Source organism: Perca fluviatilis, chromosome 9 (assembly GCF_010015445.1).
Source record: "Perca fluviatilis chromosome 9, GENO_Pfluv_1.0, whole genome shotgun sequence".
Lineage (NCBI taxonomy): Eukaryota > Metazoa > Chordata > Actinopteri > Perciformes > Percidae > Perca > Perca fluviatilis.
In genome coordinates, this window is record NC_053120.1 from 6,657,979 (window position 1) to 6,680,835 (window position 22,857).

The window sequence follows — 22,857 nt, forward strand, 5'->3', positions numbered from 1 at the left end:
TGATTGGTTGTAGGTCTATCAGTTGCTCTGATTGGTTGTAGGTCTATCCGTTGCTCTGATTGGTTGTAGGTCTATCCAATTAAGTGCCGAGGCATTTTCTTTCCTGGTTGGGTTGAAACACGCCCCATAATCCCAGCCCTAATGGAGCAGCATCAGACTCAGATTCTGACTAGAATCTGAGTATGACCGCGTCAGGCTTGTGTTGTCAGGTCATCAGGACAAAAAATGTGGTTGTTTTTGTAGTAAAAATTGTTGCAGTGTGAAAAGCATGAGCCTAATGTACGGGTTAGTGCGCAGAGAAGACCTCTTTGATTTGCTCGTCAGTGTTCTGCGTTCGCCCTGGCTCCTGGCCCCGGCCGGGACTAATGAGCGAGGAGAAAACCGATTTATCATTCTGAAGGATTCCTCTCAGTCAGCGGGGACAGACCTGTTGTTGCCGGTCCTTGTGAAGACAATGCTGATTGTGTTTCTTTTTTTTAATGATGCTGTTGTTATGAGAGCAGCTCGGGGGCTAGGGCTTTAAGGACAGACACTGGAAATACTGCAGAGTGCTGTGTTTGGACTCAACAATACACAGCATAAAAAAATATGAAACTTTTCAGTATAGCTAAGCTGAGTGATTCGGATCATATTCAAGCTGTTTGTTCATTCTAAAACAGGGAGGGATTTTAGCATGACATTTCATTTTCAAGATAAACTTCTGCCCCTGGATACAAAGGCAGCTAGCCTGGCTGAAGTCTTTTAATAATGAGTCTTCCAACAAAAAGAATTTAACATTTTCTACTGCAAAACCTCTTTCTCTAATCATGATATAAGAGAAACTATAAAACCATGTGATTTTAATTTCATCTAACTCACAACAATGAATTGTCCTGTCTACCAGTGCCACTATAACGTCTGGTTTCAAGATGGAGTGGTAAAATACATACATTTTTTACTGCTAACTTATTTCAGTCAATCTTGTGGCCATTTTTTATTTTTTTTAACCCTTGGTTTGTCTTCCTGTCGACCATGCAACTTTTTGTTTTTCTGGGTCAAAATGTAACGTTTTGGTCCAGATGGTTTTGTCACTTTTTTCGACATTATTTTGTCACTTTTTTCCAAATTTTTGTCTTTACTTTTCTGTGCTTTTTTATGGGACGTTTTATTTTACGTTTTTGAAACTTTTTCTGACATTTTTGTCGCTGTTTTCAAAGTTCTTTATGAAAAAAAATTCAAATGCTGAATAAAAAACCAAAATTCAATGAAAGTAGCTGGTCATTTATTTTACTTGTGGAACCATCCACATTATTATTATAATTTTTTTTTTTGACAATTTGGTTGAAAGAAACCCAAATTTCTAATATTGAAACTTTTTCAAAAAAGGGTAAAATTTGACCCGAGGACAACAGGAGGGTTATGTTTTTATTCAGTTTTTTTTTATTGCAAACACAACCCCCCTCCAGTCCCAACCCACAACAAACATTTCTCTCTCAACCTCAGGTCGTAGTACAACAATAAAAAAAAAGCTAAAAGCAAATAAATGATACTACCACAGTAGCAGGTCCTGTTTGTCTTCTTCTTTTACAAACCGCTCAAATGGCCTTCAGATTTTCTCATACACCCCAAATTTGCCTCTCAGTAAATATGTCAGTCTCTCCATGGACATACATTGCACCATATTCTTGATCCAAGTACCAATCGTAGGTGCCTCCATTTTCTTCCTGATGAGCGCTACATATAGTCCTTGTTGCCTGTAGTATAGCAAAATCAATACATTTATATTCTTGGGCTTTCATATTCAGATTTGTTGGATACGGTGCAGCAAAATCATTTTTGGGTCATGGAACGTTCACAGACAATCTTATGGCCATCTTAGCGTCCGTGCTGTCCACAACATCTCTGACTGTCTGGGTCAGATGTGAAACTATAGAAGCTCTTCCCAGCTGGACACTTCTCTCTGCGATTGGACAACATAATCTGACCTCAAATGGCTCGGTGCGATCATTTGTAAAACGCTCCTCACGTGTCCGCTAAACGTCCAAATCTAACCGCAGTTTAACACAAATGAGAAAGAACGGACTCACGTTTACTTTGACTGTATCCCCTGTATTCAGCCTAAACTCTTTTTCGATTTTAGAAGAAGTAGAAATATATTGATTTATTGCCTTTTAAATATCGGTAAATGTGACAGAGCTGCACTTATATGGTTATTTTTGTCATCTTTAGCTCATGTACAAAATATAAGTTTTTTTATATTACTTTTCATCAGAGTTGTAACATGCTTCGAACCCAGTGAAAAAAAATATTTAAATTGATGGAGACACATCTGTAAACGCCCCCCCCCAGTAAATTAGAGCCTGACACATAAAGACCAACAGCAAATAAATAAGAGGCAACACAACAAGGACGAAATAAGAAAAAGGCAAATGTGCCTTTCAGTAAAGTCGTTATAGGAAGTAATATAAAAGTCAGTCTAGCCTAACAGCAAAATGAAATATGAAATTGTTACATAATAATGACTCCCCGTGTGTTATCATTCAAATCGTCTTTACGAAATGTCGCCTCAGGAGTTCCAGAGCGAGTCTGAAGGTTATCACGCCCTGTGTGGCAATGAAACGTCCGTCAAAGGCGCAGATCTCTCAGTCGGCAGGCAGACGTCAGTCACGGCACAAACAAAGGGCAACAGGGATGCGTGAACAGGTCAATGATGCACACAAGCAGTGTACACACATGTGGCGTACACACATGTAGTAAAAGTCCTGCTGCTGAATTTTGAGCAAGGGGCTTTGGAATGAAGGAGAGACAAACACCTCACCACAGAGTTTCTATACTCTATCTCTTTATCTTATAAGAGAAAGAGATAGAGTGGGACTGGAACCCTGCCTGCTAGTCAACACAGTGAAGAACTAAAGGCTCAATCAAGAGTCAATGTCTTGCGTTTTTCCCCAAAGAACTAATTCCGTATTGGCTCTCCCTGAGCTCATCATCCGGCCACAGCTGCTTACACACTGACATTAGTGGCCTTTTGTCTCTGCGGACCAAAAGGCTGCATAACGTGAGTTCTAGAGAGTCCTAAGCTGCATCTCATGTTGCTCAAACTGCCTCTTCAAGACCTCCACTTGCCTCCCTTCCTCGCGTCTTAGTCCCTCCCACCGATGAGGCACGGGAGAGACGCGAGGAAATCATGGGAGGAGAGAGGCATCGAGCAAATGTGTTTTTAGAGCAGTGATTTTCAACCACTGTGCCGCGGCACACTAGTGATTAGAGATAGAGATCGACTAGAGATCGTCCTGTGTGCCGTGGGAAATTATCCGATTTTACTTAAAGCGCCCATATTATACTCATTTTCAGGTTCATAATTGTATTTTAAGGTTGTACCAGAATAGGTTTACATGGTTTAATTTTCAAAAAACACCATATTTTTGTTGTACTGCACAGCTCTCTCTCACTGCTGTAGATCCTCTTTTCACCTGGTTTCTGTTTTGGCTACAGAGTGAGACCTCTTTTCTTCTTCTTCTGTACTATCTTTGATTGCACTCGCACATGCTCAGTAGCTCAGATGTAGATCATGTCAGCTAGCTAGCTCCATAGAAGTAAAAGACAGGCTGTTTCTCCAACTTCAGTCAGTTACAAGGCAGGATTAGCTGGGAGACTTCTAAATGAGGGCTCACATGTAATTAGTTCTTTTGTAGATTATGGTGAACTTGTGTGTGTTGTAGCAGTGCTTTGCTATTGAGAACGAGGTACCATGCTAGTTTTAGCATTAGCGTTAGCATGCTAATGCTAACGCTACGAGCTAACGGTTGCGGTTAGCCAGCTCATTTCGGATTGTGACGTCACAGTCCGAGCCGATTTTGAACAGCTCACTAGGAGACTGAAGGCAGGACACATTCAGAAACCGTATCTCTCTCTCAAAACAGCATGGATGGATTTTTTTCAAACTTTGTATGTGTGTGGAAGCACCAGAAACACAAAAGAACACCCCAAATACCAGAACGTTTTTTTCATAATATGGGCACTTTAATTGGTCCAACAAAATTATTTTATTGAGTTACTCCAAATAATTTGCCATTTTTGCGCGTATGTGCCTGCAATGTGATGACTGGCAGATATATTAAATACTATTCCATGTCAGTAGGTGGCGCAATAATGACCTTGTTGATTTAAGACATTAGAATTACTGCCACCTTTCACGCACATTTCTTCAATTCCTGCCAGTTCCTGTCAGCTTTGTGTTCATCTAAACAGGCCCAGGTTGCACACTAAGTGAGTATAAACAAATTGACAGACTACATTTTATATTATAAATTATATATACTGTATTAGGCTACAATGTGTCATTTTATAACATTTGTGGTTGGTGGTGTGCCGCGGGATTTTTTGAATGTAAAAAATGTGCCGTGACTCAAAAAAGGTTGAAAAACACTGTTTTACAGGGATGAGACGTCCTTTCCTCTGAAGCGTCACATGAATTTGTCAGCTGTTTGGGCGGAGTTAGCAACTCCTTCAGCTGCGCGGCTTCCAGGAAGGCTGCTCTCGTGTATCCTCGCCTATAGCTCCTCGACGATCCCTCCTCGATGCCCGCTCCTCGTCCCTCGGGGCAGAAATAAGAGCTTTGAGACGGCCTTCACCGAGGAGAGACAGAACAACTTCCGGTTCAGCAGAGGAGTCGTGGAGCTGTCAAATAAGGGCCATGAGATGTACCCCAAGTCTCGCATTGTTAGACATACCTTTTTACACAGCACTGCGGAGGAGGGTCTGGCTAGTCCACACAGCATTCTGGGATGGGAGAAAAACTCGCTCTGGTTTATTGGCATTTTTCCAATCACGATCATCTTGGGCGCTTACGGTGCCTCTGCAAAATAGCCTCTGGAAGGAACATGTTTTGGTGGAACATGTGGACGTACAAAGGTTGAGGAAACCCATTTTGGCCGTTTCGTTCCGACCCTGGATCTCGTTCTTTCGGTCATGACCCAGCCTTCATGACCATAGGTGAGGGTAGGAACGAAAAATGCTGGCCGGTAGATCGAGAGCTTTGCCTTTTGGCTCAGCTCTCTTTTCGTCACAACGGTGCCGACTTCCTGCTTTGCTCCTGTAATAATTACAAGAGGCCACTAGAAGGTGCCACCATTTTTAAACGGAAACATGAGTGGTAATTGCTGCTTGGACAAACAACTTATGGGAGTGTTTTTTGGGAGAGGACAGTCTCAATAGTGTGGATGCATCGACTCAAAAATTGCTCAAACATTAGCTGTGTACACTGCAAAACGGACAATTTAAGAAAGTCTACTGTAATACTGTATCTTATTTTAGGTTATTATTGCTGCAGGTGAGCATTATTTAACATCATTTTTTCTCATCAAAAGTCCTTAAAACCTTTAGAAAGACAGCTGACAAGAAACGAGTCAGAAAAGTCGATTGATATAAAGAGCAAGAACCCGTAATGTAGCTCTGTAAAGAAATGACAAGGTCCTTTTTGGAGTTTTCAGTGAATGACAAGGCTGAGAGCAGCTACCAGGCTAAATCCACACCTAATGATTGAAAGTGACACACGCCAACTTTTCCTCTTCGCTGCTCTTCCTCAGAGAAGAGCTGAGGTGAGCATTTGATACGTGACACATCCATCAACTTGTCTTCAGGGTTCAGAGGCTCAAAGCGTCACAGTGTGGGCCGTCGGGGACATGCAGCTGCAAACAGCAGGGGTCACAACACACACATACACACACATACACACACACACACACACACACACACACACACACACACACTGTACAGAGGAATGCTGTTTGAAAGCCAGCACCGACCCAGTGTGGAGGAACAGAATTGGACAAACGAGAAGAGGTCAGCAGCAGGGGTCCAGGTCATTGGTCAAGATGTCTGTTGACGGCCCATCTTTTTATTTTAATTTTTAATGGTGACATTGAACAAGACAGAACAAACATGTGCTAACAAATTACAACATCAAACAATGACAAGGGATCCAAAACATAGGGGTCACAGTGGTATAAAATACAGACAGTAACACTGAGGAATTAAGTTGAATTAAAGAATTATTGGGATTGGGTGGGGAAGAGAGTGAAAAAAGAAAAGGAAAAGGAAAAAGATGAAAAATAACAATACAGAGGTTCAATTGGTGAAATAAAGAGAAGAAAATAAGGCATTCAGTACTTAGTGATTATAGTCAATGTGACTACCCTAATTTTAATACTAAACTTTTCTAAATAATTGATCAATATTAATAATAATAGTAGTGATAAAAAAGGGGGTGGAGCCACCTCCCCAACACGTTATTGTAGGCCCAGTTTATTATGCAACATATGCAGTAGGGGGTCCCTGCTACCAGGGGCGTCGGACTGGGGGGAAAAAGGGGACTGAGTACCCAGGGCCCTCATGTGAGGAGGGCCCAAAAAGATGCTAGAATAAATAGCTGTGGATGCAAGGAGGGGCCCATAGAAAATGCCTTTCTACAGGGCCCAGAATTTTAACCCAGTTTAACCCAAGTCCTGTGATTATGTACAAGAGTTTCTTTAACTTTGAATTGGATTATTATTTCCTAAAATGTAATTAGTTTCGGTCTTAGTGGTCTCTCAGAACTGAAATTTATCGGACGTAAATTTCTCTCTTTAGGTTAATCTTGCTAAACTGCAACAGCTACCGAAAGATTACATTCTTTTTTCCCATATGTACGGGGGATGAGATAGTCTCTTCACTCAGAGAACCAAGGTTACAACGTAACCGAGCGATCTGAAACTAATTTAGCTACACTTACATCACTTACATTTGCAGGAATTTCCGGATTAAACTGACACACATGATTTGAGTCCTTTAACTTTTAGAGAAATTATCCAGAGCCATATTTATGGACTCATGGTGATCAGGATTTGAAAGAAATGCTGATTAAAAAAAAACAAAAACGTCTAGGTCATTTGTGATCAAATATACAAGCTGAATGACAAAACGACAGAGAATGCATGTCTGGACTTTAGAGAGTGAGTAATGTATTTTATGAAATGTTTTCCCTCAGGGTTTTTTGGGTTTTTCTAATAATATCGCATTGCCAGAAGTGTAATGCCCTGCAGAGCTCGAATAAATCACCTCCTACAAAAATAACAAATCTCTGGTGTTTTTTCTTCTCCTTCATAATAGACAAAACAATTGGTTTGTGGTTTAGAGAGAGATCAAACTGAGACAGCACATGTGGGAAATAACCGAAAGGACAGTTTGTCCTCAAATGAAAGATTTAGACCCCCTCTCCATAATACATCATTACATATGCTGTACGTACACATACGCGCGCACACACACACACACACACACACACACACACACACACACACACACACACAACACACACACACACACACACACACACACACCACATTGATTCACAATATTGCATATGGGAAATTTAATACATTCCGAATCTGAGGACAAATCAATACAGATGTTTTTGCCTCCTTCAACATGAATGATGTATGTGATTCTCTGAAAGGAGCAGGCTTAAAATTGGATGGTGGAAAACAGGCATTATATGGTTTGTAATTGGTCAAAAGCAAGATTCTTAGGTCCAAAGCTGAACTTAATGTAAATTAAGCAAAGTGCAAATAAACCACGGCTGCAATCTAATTCATTGATTGTGGCCATTCATTGCATTTTAATTCATGCTCCACAGCATTTATAGCCTAAGGTAATTTGCAATGCCCCACCCTAGACTGGCCTTTAAAATACGATAAACTCAACACTTACATAAAAGACAGTACAAAACACAAACTCAACATAGATACACACCTTAAAACAGGGGTCTTCAAAGAGTTTTAGGCCAAGGACCCCTTAGCTAAAAAAGAGAAGGAGTAGGGACCGCCAACTACATACATTGTATAACATTTAGTTGCATATTAATTAATTGCTTTTAAGATGCTCGTTTTATGTGTTGGTTTTATTGCTTATCTGTTTTTAATGTGCTATATGTGCTGGTTTTACTGTCAAGTGTCTTTGAGTACCATGTAAAGTGCTATATAAATAAAATGTATTATTATTATTATTATTATTAATAAACTGGGCCAGATGGATGAAAATTGACATATTATTCATACATACAAGTTTTGATGTCTTACCTAAATAGTAAGCCATATCATAAATTATTTTTTTTTTAGCAAAAAGGCTTTGCTAATAATGTGTTAGATTCATGTTAATGTATATTTTCAAAGATATTTAAAGGTCCCATGGTATGACATTTTTTTTTAACATTAATACGAGTTCCCCCAGCCTGCCTATGGTCCCCCAGTGGCTAGAAATGGTGATAGGTGTAAACCGAGCCCTGGGTATCCTGCTCTGCCTTTGAGAAAATGAAAGCTCAGATTGGCCGATCTGGAATCTTCTCCTTATGAGGTCATAAGGAGCAAGGTTACCTCCCCTTTCTCTGCTTTGCCCGCCAAGAGAATTTGGCCCACCCATGAGAGAGAGACATCATGGCTTTCAAACGAGCAAAGTGGCAGTTGGTCAAGGCCACAGCCCCACCCTCCACCTTGCTCCACTGTCTGAGCACCTGGGGAACCTGGTTATGTAGTTTAAGATTTGCAAATTTAATAAAATAATCGAAACTTAAAGTGCTCATATTATGCTTATTTTCAGGTTCATAATTGTATTTAGACGTTATATCAGAGTAGTGTTACAAGGTTTAATTTTCAAAAAAAAACTCTTTTCACCCTGTGTTATGAGCTCTCTGTTTTAGCTACAGAGTGAGACATCTCACTTCTGTTCCATCTTTGTTGGGAGTCGCATGTGCACAGTACCTAGGTAAGGACTACTAGCCAGTCAGAAGAAGAGTATGAGGGCGTGCCCCGCTAGCAGCTAGGTGAGCATTATAACGTGTTATAACATGTGTTACAAAGTGACGCACGTTCATCACAGAAGTAAAACTAGTTTGGAGCAGTTTGTGAACAGTGTTTTCTGTTGGAGATGGTAAGTCCCTTTGGGGTGGACTTTTTCACTTTGTAAACCTATAACATGCACAAAAAAAGATATATAACACAATAAAGGAAAGGGAAAAAGCCAAAGAGCATAATCTGAGCACTTTAACATATTTATTTTTTAAGAACACTGCAATGATGAGACCTTATCGGCTTCCTGTCCAAAATTTTAATTGCTCGATTGTACATCATCGTAAAAGGAAGTGGTTTTTGGAGATGCTTCTTTTGACCAAGAGGTTACACAATAACTTAGATTTGAAAAGATCATAGAGTGCATGAAACTATAAAATGGAAGGCAGTCTCTAATAAGTTTAGATGTACGTAAGATGGTTTTCCAACCTTGTTCACCATTTTCACGTGTTTCTCAAATTCTAAGTGGGAGATATTCTACCCCTGAGACCTGTTCAGTATGTTGCCCATTAATCTTTTAGATTTGTTACTCATTGTGGGTTGAGCGCTGGAATAAAAGCAAAAGGACAGTTTTTTTTAACACTGATTGAAAGACATGAGTGTTAAGTTTGCTGTTCTTCCCTTTTATTCCATTCAAATAAACTGATGATGATGACACGTCACACTGAAACACAAAAAGTCTGAAATCACTGCATCAGATAGGACACATGATGTACTTTCTACTATTTCGTTTGAGTGTCTGATGCTTATACAGTATATTGGCCTCGACAACCACAATGCCCTTAGTTTCTACATGACAAAAAATCACCCAAAGCCCAAACTTAGCAAAACTTTAATATACAGTAGAGGTGGCAGATCAGAAGATGTTCATAAATCAAACATGTCATAAAAAAAACAGCCTGTTTTGTCATTTAAAGGTGCAGTAAGCGATGCAAAGATTAAAAACAATTTCACGGACTGGCCAGCCGGCATATTTACATGCTGCCCCCCCCCCACTACTATCAACTGTGTGTTGCAGATTGGCTGGAACAGTGCTCCCTGGCTCATGCGCTCCTTTCTGTCTGATTTCCATTTACAGAGCCAGGGCTGTGTAAGAACACTGGGGTTTTTTTTCAGCTCACGCAGAAAATAAAGAGCCATGTGACTGTGATGACATATTCCCTGAATTTGACAAAAAAAATTTGGATTAACATAGTTTACTACACCTTTAAATTTGAGGGATTGTTGCCCTAAGAGCAAATCTTATTCTTAAAATAAATAAATACTGGACGTTTGATATGATAAATACAAAGGAGCACACATTATTCTGAGCCTTTTTCAGGTTTCAGGCACAAACGTAAATAATAATAATATTAATAATAATAATAAAACTAACTATATGTGTAGCCTAATCCCTGTATTAGAGCCACTCTTCTCTGGTCTCACAGGTGCTGTTCTCTGCAGGAAATTCATTGCTGGAAACGCCAATGGCACCGTCTGTCATCGATCGACCTCTGCAAGGTGCCTCCAGCACCTACACACACACACACACACACACACACACACACACACACACACACACACACACACACACACACACACACACACACTGTTGCTCCATTGGCTGCTGTCAACCTGCACTGTTTATTCTTACTGTTTATATAAGGTGTCCTGAGTTATGAATAAACATAACTGCAAGGGCATGCATACTGTACCATAGGACACACACACACACACACACACACACACTTTGTGTGATATGTTACCTGAAAAAGGACTGAATGGACTGCTACAACATTTACACTGCACAAAAACACAACACAACTAGTGCTGTCAAACGATTAAAATATTTAATCGCGATTAATCACATTAATGTCACAGTTAACTCGCAATTAATTGCAATAATCGCACATTATTATCTATTTTAAATGTCCCTTGATTTCTTTTTGTCCCATTATTTTTTTCTCATTTTAATGCTCTTATCAACATGATATGATACTTTTAAAACGGTGCCTGAACCGAAAGATATATATGTATATATATATATATATATATATATATATATATATATATATATATATATATATATATATATATATTTAGGAGCACCTTGTTCAATTGTATTTGTCTGTTCTGTATGTTCAAAAATATAAAACAATAAAAAGTTGATCTAAAAAAAAGGAGCACAAAACGGTGAAAACAACCACTGGATGGGAAAAGGGTATTTTACAATTACAGTGAATGCAACATGAGGCTTGCGAGGCGAGCAACATGACATCATGACTGTGTTTTTCAGACAACGGCAGCTACAGTCTGGTCCTCTCCAGTGAAATACAGACACACTTTACACCGTTTAGCTGTAAACATTGTAACCGTGTTTAATCCAGCTGCTAGCTAACGGTAGCCTCGTGAGACCGTCCTGATCTCGCGAGCTCCAGTTTTCCACTCGCAGATCAGTCTGGCATCTTGAGATAGAGAAAATTTGGAGCTGTTAGCCAAACGAACGGGCCAATCAGCGTTGGTTTTGAGGTGGGTTAGGTGGTGATAGACAGATGGTTTATCCAATCAGCTAACCAGTATTTTCAGACAGCGGTAGCCCTAATTCTGTTAGCCGCTCGCTAATGCTTTTTTTCTCTTGGATCCTTCTTTTGGAATATGGAGCGGGAACCTGAAATGGTGTCTTTTATTCCTAAATTCTCGTTACACAAACGGCAAATATCCTTTACCGACATGTTGCTTGCATGCTGAGCTAACGAGCTATGCTTTGCCTGCAGTAGCAGGGGCGGGCTTGTGGTTGTATTTTCATACGCTTCGTGGATCTCCAACATAGGTGATAGACAGATGGTTCATCCAATCAGCTAACCAGTATTTCCGCCCCTTCCCAAAAGTTCTCCAACGGAAAGTTCCCAGATGGATATGCCGAGCAAATGCGAAGAAATCCATCTGGCGGAGTCTGGTTAAGCTAACGGTAGGCTAACGTTACCTGCTGCTAAGTGTAGTGTTGACTGGCCTCCTGTGCAGCAATGTTTCAGTAACGTCCGTTTTCGGAGCATCAGAAAGAAGCGCAGGCATCTAAGTGGCACCTAAATAAGGCACCGAAATCCGCGTTGCTATTTGGTCCGGTAGATAACGGTCGTTAAGGCACCGGTGCCGTATTAGTACCGGGTCTCGGACCCCATTCAAAACGGCGATTTTCGTCGAAAGGTTTGCAGGTATGTACTACTCTTTGGCTGGCTCGCAAGCAAGTGCAAACAAGTGTGTGCAGCGTGCATGTTGTTTTGTTTCTGGTGCTAGTGAGATCTGGTGTGGTGTTGTAGTTTTTCTAACGTTACTAGTTGTTGGAACAGCATGTGAAAAAACTACAAAGTTTGCCAGGCCAAAAAGAACGTTAATCTCGTGATAAAAAAAATGTCGCCGTTAAAATGGGTTTGCGTTAACGCCGTTAAAAACGCGTTTAACTGACAGCACTAAACACAACCAATATTATCTTAAACAATGTACCCATAAAGTGAGACTGGGAGAAGTTTGCTAACATCAGCCCCCATAAGCTTGTTGCTCGTACCAGACCCAGACAGGCTGCAGTTTTAAAACCCCTGAGTGTATTTGATTGACCCAGGTTGTGTTTCACCGGCGAATGAATTCAACATTTTCATTTGTAAAATGACAGTTGTGCTTCCTCTAAAGTGACACAGAGTCACTTTAATCCCACCAAAATGACCTTTTTCAGTTTATTCCTCATGTTATTTCCTCCCATTTTTAGTTTTTATCGTAGATATGAAAAGTTTGTGGGATAAATTTCCCACGAGAAAGCTCCAAACATATTGACATAACACCATACAGTTCAATATTATCTCATGGTGAAGGTGTTTAAACTTTTCAGGACATTTCACTGGCTATTTAACGCCCTGTTCACATTTATAAACATGTAGTTCATGATATATGTAATTCAAATATAGCTGCTTATGTTTAGGCAACAAAACTACTTAGTTAGGGTGAAGAAAAGATCATAGTTTGGGTCAAAATAAGTAAGTTTGTTTCATAATTTTTTTTAACACTTTATTCATTCATTTTTCCAATTCACCTAAATGGTGTCAACAGACAGTAAGCTACATACACCATAAATGACAGAAGAAAAAATGACACAGATGCTGACTCTGAGAGTGACATGAAGTTCATTAATTACAGAAGAAGCCTGTGCTATCACTGTGAACCCTTTTGGATCCTAATTATGTGAGAGTGTACAGCAAGGATACAGGGATCATGGCAGAAATAACTACAAACAATTAAAAGAATATATACTCAAGGTCCATTTCAATCAGGAGAGATTTTGTTGCAGATATGCAAAGATTTATTGTACATAAGCATAATATGAAATGTACAGAGTCTTTGGGGAGTCTTTGGGAAAAATATTTTAAAGGGGTAGAGAAGCCAAACATATTGAAGTTATTTAGAAGTCTTCCTGAAAGATTTTTTTTGCTGAGCTCCATTTAGCTTGATTTTCCAGAGCTTCACATAATAATGGTTCTTATTTCGTCTATTTTATCATCTGATATTTTGATGATAATGGTTTTAAAAACAAACTTTGCCTTTTGATATATAGTATAAAGAGACAAATCAACTGTTTATGATATATATACATTATATATTATTATTATTATTAGTAGTAGTAGTAGTAGTATTATTATTATATATATATGTATTATAGATAGAAAAGGGCACAAGCCCTGAACTATTGCCCATGCAAAAGACAAACTGACTGACTGAACTGTATATGACACAGGAGATACAATCCTAGTAAGTGGATCTATTTATAAGGTTAGTTTTCTGAATGGGATTCCAGTAGACTGTGTGTTAAGACTGACTCCACATCCAAAAAAACCTCTGCTAAGGCTCACATGAATTAGGTGCTTTCAACCTTGAAGGTGCAAACGCCAGACAACAACTAGAAAGTGCAACTACATTAGCTTTAAATAAGCAAAACTACAAAGAGCCATATGAAAGTGCAGCTTTAATATATATATAATTTTTTATATATATATATTTTATATATTTATTTACTGCTGCTGCACTGATTGCCAACAACGTGATTTCGTTGTGTTCATACAATGACAATAAAGTATCTTGAATCTTGAATCGTGTCCTGTGTCGTGTCAGCGCGCAGCTGCGCGCCGCTGCAGCGCCTGTGCGCGCCGCTCCGTCTCTGCCTTTTCAGGGAGGAGCGCACCTTGTTTGGCTCAGTGGAGTCCCGGCTCTCCCCCGCGCGTAATGCGGACCTTTTCCTGCACCGGACACCGGAGAGACACCCGACAACATTCATATCGGCAAACGGCCAACCAGCGGCTCAGTTCATGTTTGACATTTATTTAAAAAATTTAAAAAAAGGGAAGTGATTTCTTATTGTCGAAGTCTAATAACATCCTTGGACGTATTTTGACTTTTTTTTTTTTGCGCGTAGTTTTCAAAGTGAACAAGAATGTTATTGCACAGTAGTCTCATCTCTGGAAGCTCGCGGTTGAAATGGATGGCCACGTTACTTCACACGGGTCTGTTCCTGCAGCTGGCGCTCTGGGAGACGGTGAGTGCACGTGCAACACTCCGGTTTAACCTTATGGGTCTGCAGGGTTGGCACGAGGAGGTTTATGATGATAGTGTAGGTTGTTTAAGACTTTTTTTTTAGGAACTTGATCCTAGCACCCCTAGAAAATAACAGCAAAAAAAGAAAGAAAAAAAAAGTCTGTGTTCATGTATGTGAGCTAAGGAGTTGTGCTCTAGGAATATCACAACGTCGTGAAACTAAACCCAGAATCTAGACGCTTTGGTCATTCAGAAAAACATTCTGAGCTATTTTCAGAAAATACTGCTCAGTCAGAAATGAGTCAAAATCGCATAAATCTCAAATTTTCAAAAGTTATTGATACTGCATTTTGGAAATATCTGCTTTTCTATAGATAAATATCGGATTTCATTTGTAATACCACCTCACGTTTGTAGCAATGGCCCTGTGACTCATCATCAAAGTAAGTTTTCTCAGAATTGTTGGTGTCTTTCTAGTTACATAATGCACTGTTTCCTCTACCATGATGGTCCAAAATGATGTTAAAGCGCACAGTTAGCACAGTAGAATAACGTTTTTTTTAGAGTTTATTTTTTCTAAAAAGGTTTAGTTTTTTGCTTATCCTGCACGTGTACAGAACAAATCAGTACGTTTTGCAGCCAAATTTAAAGGTTGTTGGAAATTCCGCCGGATGTCCCTCATTTTCGGGAAATTACCTTCCTCTTCCTTGTGTTGGCGTTCTAACCTCCGGTGGATTTCTGAGGACTATGGTTAACTGCTCCTCAGATCTCTGCAGGGTAAATCCAGACAGCTAGCTAGACTATCTGTCCAATCGGAGTTTTCTGTTGCACGACTAAAACAACTTTTGAACGTACACACACGTTACACCAAAACAAGTTCCTTCCAGAGGCTATTCTGCAGAGGCACCGTGGCTCCGTACGGCGCTTGACGATTGTGATTGGTTTAAAGAAATGCCAATAAACCAGAGCACGTTTTTCTCCCATGCTGAAATGTTGTGTGGACTAGCCAGACCCTCCTCCGCAGCGCCGTGGAGGAAGGTCTGGCAACGCGAGAATATTGTCCATGTGGAAATGCTCCCACAAACACAAACAGTCCGGATGAGAAGCAGTTTTCTGCAGATATCGACCTGCTGCCCTCGTGTTGTCTGATGTGTCTAAATTGAATGATCGTAACATGATTAACTGATGGATGATTCATTTGTCTGGAGTAGCCCATTACTGGCTATTCTGTGTGGTGATTTAATATTCTACATTATTAATTTTGCTTTATATTTTGCTGTCAAAATAAGAATATCCCAACATTTTATAAAAGAAACATAAATCTCAGAGAAACTTTCATCTATCCACAGAAGCAACCAGTGATAAACAACATACACATATAGCCCACCTCAAATAAATATTCACTCCATAAGAAGAAAAGATCCAGTGGTGTCTCCTGTGACTCCATTAACACTGGACACTCACTTGACTGCTGCCTTTGGCTCCAGACAGACAGCAGCAAAGAGAAAACATTAATATCTTTTTTCTGCATATGCACACCGGTTTGAAATTCAAATAATGCAGACAATTCAGGATGGAGAATATTCCATTTCATCCCTTCATTTATTCTTGGATTTCATGCCACCGTGGAGGCCTTTCTTCTCCATCAGCTGACCTGATGGTTGGTGTCCATTGTCAGCGTCCTTTCTTCCCATTCATTTCTATGAAAGCAGCCATGCAATGCATTCTGGTAGCGTCGAGGGGACTTTGGAGAAGTGGGGCGTCGGGTCCCCTGCTCCTCATTTGCATAAAATTGATCTTCATGCAAATGAGGAGCAGCCAGGTCGGCTCGACGCCTCTCAAAAGCTGACGAAAACCTTTTAAACTGACCGTTGTCGATCTGAAATGAAGATTTCTCGCTTAAAGTGCCCATATTATGAAAAATACACTTTCTGGGATTTGGGGTGTTCTTTTGTGTCTCTGGTGCTTCCACACACAGAAAAACATCCATCCATGCTGTTTTGAGTGAGATACGGTTTCTGAATGTGTCCTGCCTTCAGTCTCTGGGTGAGCTGTTCAAAATCGGCTCGGATTGTGACGTCACAGTCCAAAATGAGCTGGCTAACCGCAACCGTTAGCTCTTAGCATTAGCATGCTAACGTTAGCATGCTACGTCGTTCTCAATAGCAAAGCACTGCTACAACACACACAAGTTCACCATAATCTACAAAAGAACTACTTACATGTGCTCCCTCATTTAGAAGTCTCCCAGCTAATCCTGCCTTGTAACTGACCAAAGTTGGAGAAACAGGCTTTCTTTTACTGTCTCTAGAGTTAGCTAGCTGACATGATCTACATCTGAGCTACTGCGCATATGCGCAATCAAAGATAGTACAGAAGAAGAAGATGAAAAGAGGTCTCACTCTGTAGCTAAAACAGAAACCAGGTGAAAAGAGGATCTGCAGCAGTGAGAGAGAGCTGTGCAGTACAACAAAAATATGGTGTTTTTTGATAATTAAACCATGTAAACCTATTCTGGTACAACCTTAAAATACAGTTATGAACCTGAAAATGAGCATAATATGGGCGCTTTAAAATGTTTTCAGAAACACATTTTGGTGAACTATTTCTGTAAAATAGAGATCGTATCCCAAATGAGCCGCCATTATGGTCGGTTTTGAAATCCAGGAGTAGCCAGACCCACGCGACGCGCTCGTCTAATTAGCTCCAGCCATTGCAGTTGTAGGAGGTTTTTAATGCTTGTCAGTGGTCAGTGAAGAGAAACTGGTGGCAAGCCCACTAGCGTGCAATACTGGGAGGGGTGATCCCTTCTGTCAAAACAGCGCATATATGGACATGTACCATAAGAGTTGATGGGTGGAGGATTACGTTTTGTGACGCGTCTTCCCTGAACCTGAAGGCTGTCAATGATCCTGTGTTGTACCTTCCTTTATTAGCTGCTTCACAGCATGCAGGGCGACACATTCTCACTCCCAGCGCGTCAAAAAGCATTGCTTGTTCAGGGGCCTTTGGTGTTTGTTACAGATGCAAAAAGTCTCCTTTAGTGTGCACACATCCACATTTACATGCATTGAGTAAGCACCATTTTTACTGTTGGTGGAGTGACTTTTACTGCTCCATACTGTTGGGTAGTTTAATCCATACTGTATGTTTTTTTTTATGGAAAATCTCAATCTGTTAAATAACTTGTCCTGACGTTACATGACTCCCATCCCTTTGTCTCCAGACAAGTCGTGCCTCTGCTCTAAAAACATCCCGTTATTCCTTAAAGTCACTTCTATAGGCCACCGGTAAGCAGTGCAGCGAGGTCTACATGGAGGAAATGTGCTCCAGTGTTTCTAGATTCTGTGAGTTACCTTTCCTGGTGGCCATATTTTGTTCAAACGGAAAGCAGTTAATTGATTTTTGGGGCGAATAACGAGCAGCAGTAATCCAGTTGCTGGAATCAAAGGCAGGAAGGGTTTGTGTGTCCAGAAATGAAAAGAATGACGCAATTTCAGGCTGACAGATGGCAGCCTCTGTTATGTTGCTAAAATGTTTAAAACTTGGAGCCCTTTATTTCAGTATTTGAGGCTGGCGGATGACAACCTGCAAGTCAGGACCCCTCTGATTCCTCACAAGATAAATGTGATGGGTCATGAGATGACTGATGGAATAGGAACGACATAAAGACATTGTTATGCTACATACATTTATTAATTTGTTTCTCTAATCCTTAAAAAAATCTTCAAATGACACAATTACAAGTCCGGGTGCATCCTCTTCCCTCTAAATGGACATTTACCCTAATTCTTTTCTTAATTACAAGGATCTTCATACCAACAAAACTTGTATATACTAGACTAGTCTCGCATTGCCAGACCTATCTCCACAGCGTTGTGGAGGAAGCTCTGGCAACACGAGCATACACTCAAAAAACGCTCCGAGTTGGTTTGCATTTCTTTAAACCAATCACAATCGTCGTGGGTGGCGCTAAGCCCCCAACGCAGCGACGGTGGCTCTGCAGAATAGTCTCGGGAAGGAACTTGTTTTGGTGGAACGTTTCAAAAGAAAACGACACATACAATATTAAATGAAGTTAACTGTTCACACAATACAGTAGCGTGAGCTATTTAAATTAGCTGATACATGGTTAAACGTAATTTGCTCAGTGTATCGCCATGTGTAATTCGTCCATAGCAAATCCCACCAAAACGTCCCAGTTTGAGAGTAAGTGCCGTAAACATATTCTTTGTAAATCTTTACAATCATTCCCCGGACGGACGAACCAAGCAGGCCTGCCTTGTTGCAGGATCCAAATTCTCCTTAAGACTAGCCATTTTCAGCCAAACGTTGCTCAGATGTTCCGGTTGATTTTGCTCGATTCAACCCTAGTTTAAAGTTAACACAAAGAAAGCGGAAAGTGAGGGAAATCTGGCGGAAATTTCACCGGAACTATTCCATAAATGAACCGTCGTCGATATAGACTAATACTTGACTGACAGTTGATTGGGAAGTATTACTTATAAAGAAACCAAAGAGAGAAAACAGTGATAGTCACATTGAAATGAAATGAGATGTCAAATAATACGAATGAGAAACATTTGCTCATGCTATGACCACAGCACGGAGACTAAAGCCTTAAGCCAGGGGTCTTCAACGTTTTTTAAGCCAAGGACCCCTTAACTGAAAGAGAGATGGATCAGGGACCCCTTACTACATATATTGTATAAAATGAAGTTGCATATTAATCTGGTCCTACAATAACTTTTAGGGCAGCCTAAAGCATTGATAGATACCTTTTTTTGCATAAAATACTAAGCTATTCAAATAGCCTGATACTTGTTGGCATGATTTTATAAATCATGTTTTAATGTTAACCCTTAAATGTGAAACAGTCAATCCTTTGGGATGAACTATATCTGTGGATATTTGCTAATAATATGTTGGAATCATGTTAAGACTTTAATTTTTGAAAAAACTTTCCAAAATTAACAATAATTTGGATGCCCCCCACACAGGTCGTCTCTCCTTATTGATACAATCCCTAAATGAACTTAACAAAAAAAGTCTTCTTTCTGTCTGTTAGTTGATTTCAAAATGCCAGTCACATGTTGCTTACGTAAGCTAAATTTAGAAAAGAACAGAACATACCATTAATCATGCAGGGCCCAACCATGAGGACTGTCTCTCTGCTTCTGTCCTCTCTGCCTCTCCTCTCTTCTCTCAACAATGATTAATGATCTCAAAGCTTGTGTATTGTCAGTATTTCTCATTCCGTTTCCTTTTCTCCTCAGGTTTTGCTCCAAGCATATATGTCTCTGTCTTTCCTCTCTGCTGTTTCTTCAAAGCTTTCAGTTTGTCGTGATTGACTAGTGTTGTGTTAAAGAAAGAGTAGACGCTCGCCAGGAAGAAGCTGCGTGCTTCAGGGACAGCTTTGCAAGTGTCGCAGAGGACAAAAATTGCTTCAGGATGTTTTTGTCCAAAGCTCTAAGCTCTAATGCCAACTGTTGCCCCACTTATAACAGAGGCGCCATCGTGTGCTTGAGCAACAGGCGTGAGATTTTCCCATCCATGTTTGACAAACTGCTCCTCTATGGTGTCAGGGATGGGGTTGACATCGAGCTGGCAAAATTCAAGAAATCGCTCCTTTACCATGTCTTGTGAAGTCATATACACGAACACCTAGTCTGTATCGACGACATTTCATTTCCGGGATTGTTCGGGTGCCGGCGGAAATTCCGCTGGATGTCCCTCATTTCGACCAGATGTCCCTCACCTTCCGCTTTCTTTGTGTTGTAATTCTAAACTCTGGTGGATTTCTGAGGACTATGGTTAACTGCTCCTCAGATCTCTGCAGGGTGAATCCAGACAGCTAGCTAGACTATCTGTCCAATCGGAGTTTTCTGTTGCACAACTAAAACTACTTTTGAACGTACACATGTTCCACCAAAACAAGTTCCTTCCTGAGGCTGTTTTGCAGCGGCACCGTCATTGTGTCCGATGCTAAAAAAATGCCAATAAACCGTTTTTCTCCCATCCTGGAATGTTTGCCAGACCTTCCTCCGCAGCGCCGTGGAAGAAGGTCTGGCAATGTGAAATGACCGAACACATAAAGCAAGTATAGCTCTGAATGCCGATCCCTTGCTTCATCTACTATGATTAAATACATTTTTGCTGATTTGATCTCTAAAATATTTTTTGCTGTTATGATGTCAGAGCAGCTTTGGATCCTCTTATTTTGGGGTGATAATGAGATGTAAGTGGTATGTTATGGAGATTTGTATGTTTGTAAAAATGGATTGAATTGCACTCCATGAAATTGCCTATCTTCCCTTTCATTGTGACCCCCAAAAGCAATTATGTATGGCCTTGTGTATCCTAGATCTCATGCTCCCTGAAGGATCAAGGGCTATTTTCCAGTTACACTGTACTCACGAGGGAATATGTCTGGTCGTTTAGTTTTTTTGGTTTTGCATAGAGTCTGCACACTAAGAAGAATGCAGCTTTTTTTGTGTATTTTGAGTATTCCAGCCACTCAAACGTTTGAAACAAGCTCTGTTGGAACACTGTCAAACTGACTGTGTGGGAAATATATCTCTTTACTTGCATTGGCCCTGTTTGTAGGGTCCCTAAGTCAAAGGCTTCAGCTATGTGTGTATCTGTAGCAGAGGCCTCCTGGCTCTTTCCTTTCCAGTGCTGGTTATCATTCAAAAGATTTTGATACCGATACCAATACTGTGACTTCAATACCGGTTCCTAAACAATACTTTTTTTAATACCAATTTTATAAATCCATTTCAAGGAAAAGACACCATTACACATTACGGCACAAATATTTTTCATTTATTCTTTACGCTCCTACTACGTCTCTGTGCGTAACGAGTTTTTCTTGCGTGTCTTTACGACGTGTAATGTTAGACAGCCAATCAGCAGCAATATTAGAGCTTAGTAGAAGCATGCTGCATGCTTATTGGCTCACTGATGCTGATGTTTATTCCTTAGGGATTGAAATTAGGTATTGAGTGACAAGGCATTTTTCGATACTCTATATTTTAGAGGCGATTCGGTCGGTGCCTAAATAGTATTGACTTCGGTACCCAGCCCTAGTCCTTTTCTCACTTCAGTTTCCACAAGTTGCTCTCTCTCTCTCTCTCTCATCTCTCACCCGTGCATCCTTGGTCCTTCCTGGCTCATCTTAGTGTTATAATAAACACCCAAGTTCATAAGCTCTCACTATGACAAATTATTTAAACAAAAGCAAGTTTAAATTTAGCCGATAAAAGGTTCCTGTGAGTTGGGTGCATGCCGGTCGGTTAAGAGGCCGTTGCAGTTGAGTTAAGCCGACAAAAAGGTGACCGTCATCCTGCTACGACAGTTAAGTTTAGGCACCAAAATGACTAGAACAAAAGATTGACCTCCTTCCTTCATGGACCAGAGCAGTCTTGTACAGCAGCAGTCAATGTGACGCACACAGCAAAAAATACGTGTAATACATAGGAATTACAGTGCTTCACTTATTGTAGCTATATGTACGCATGGCTCATGAGAAGAGCCTGATTCATATGTATCAATCTTACACACACTAATTACTTAGTATTTATCTCATAAAATAGCTAGAATATAGCTATAGAATAGATTATGTTTATATAATATGATAAAAAAGATAAGTTTCCATTAAGAAAAAAAACCTATACATAATTAACATAAATCTCATTATGCCATATCCTACATCTTACACTGCCAACCTAAAGCTCTTTTTTTGTCGTTTTCTTTGAAGAAAGGAGAAAACTTCCTCCGCATCATGATGACCGAACTATAACCTGACAGTGGTCAGTGTGGTGGTAAAAACTGCTGCATCAGCCTCTCAGAATTATGGAACGCTGTTTCATTCAATATTAAATAAATTAATAAATACATAAATAAAGACATGAATAAATAAATAAAAATGCCTTTGAAATACATCATGAAATAAATAAATGAGGCAATAAATACATACTTAATTAAATGAATGTAAATATTCATATATAAATGAATCAATTAGTTAAATATGTTAAAAGGTTTTACTTTTACTTATTTCATGGTACTTTTATTTCGTAAGTCCACGTTTGTTTCTTTCAAGAGACTTTTATTTCATAAATCCACTTTTATTTATTTCCGTGGACTTCCTAATGCTACATTTATTGTTGTTATTATTATTATTATTTCCCTCTCAATTTCCAGTTCTTATATGCAAATCAGGGGGCGTGGCTATCTCACATTCAGAACAGAGCCGTGGGCAAAAAAGGCTGGCGAAGTGAGAGTGCGGACATAATGGAAGACATTGGGCATGCTATCATTAGCAGATCAAATGGATCAACATGGTTTATCAGCAGATACTATTTTGGCACATATTGAAGAATATTTTGGGAATACTAGGGCGGACAAGTCCTCTTCAACAAATATACACAGACGACGAAGTTTT

General features: G+C 40.0%; 1 protein-coding gene across 2 annotated transcripts in view; it reads left to right on the plus strand.

The window, feature by feature from the left end:
• Positions 1 to 14,092: 14,092 nt before the first annotated feature.
• ghrhrb (growth hormone releasing hormone receptor b) overlaps positions 14,093 to 22,857 on the plus strand; it is a 51,207-nt gene continuing 42,442 nt past the window's right edge. For both annotated transcript variants that reach the window (XM_039810252.1, XM_039810253.1), the window contains exon 1: positions 14,093 to 14,415. In XM_039810252.1, the coding sequence (XP_039666186.1) occupies positions 14,314 to 14,415 (102 nt within the window). In that variant the 5' untranslated portion in view covers positions 14,093 to 14,313. The remainder of the gene's footprint in view (positions 14,416 to 22,857) is intronic.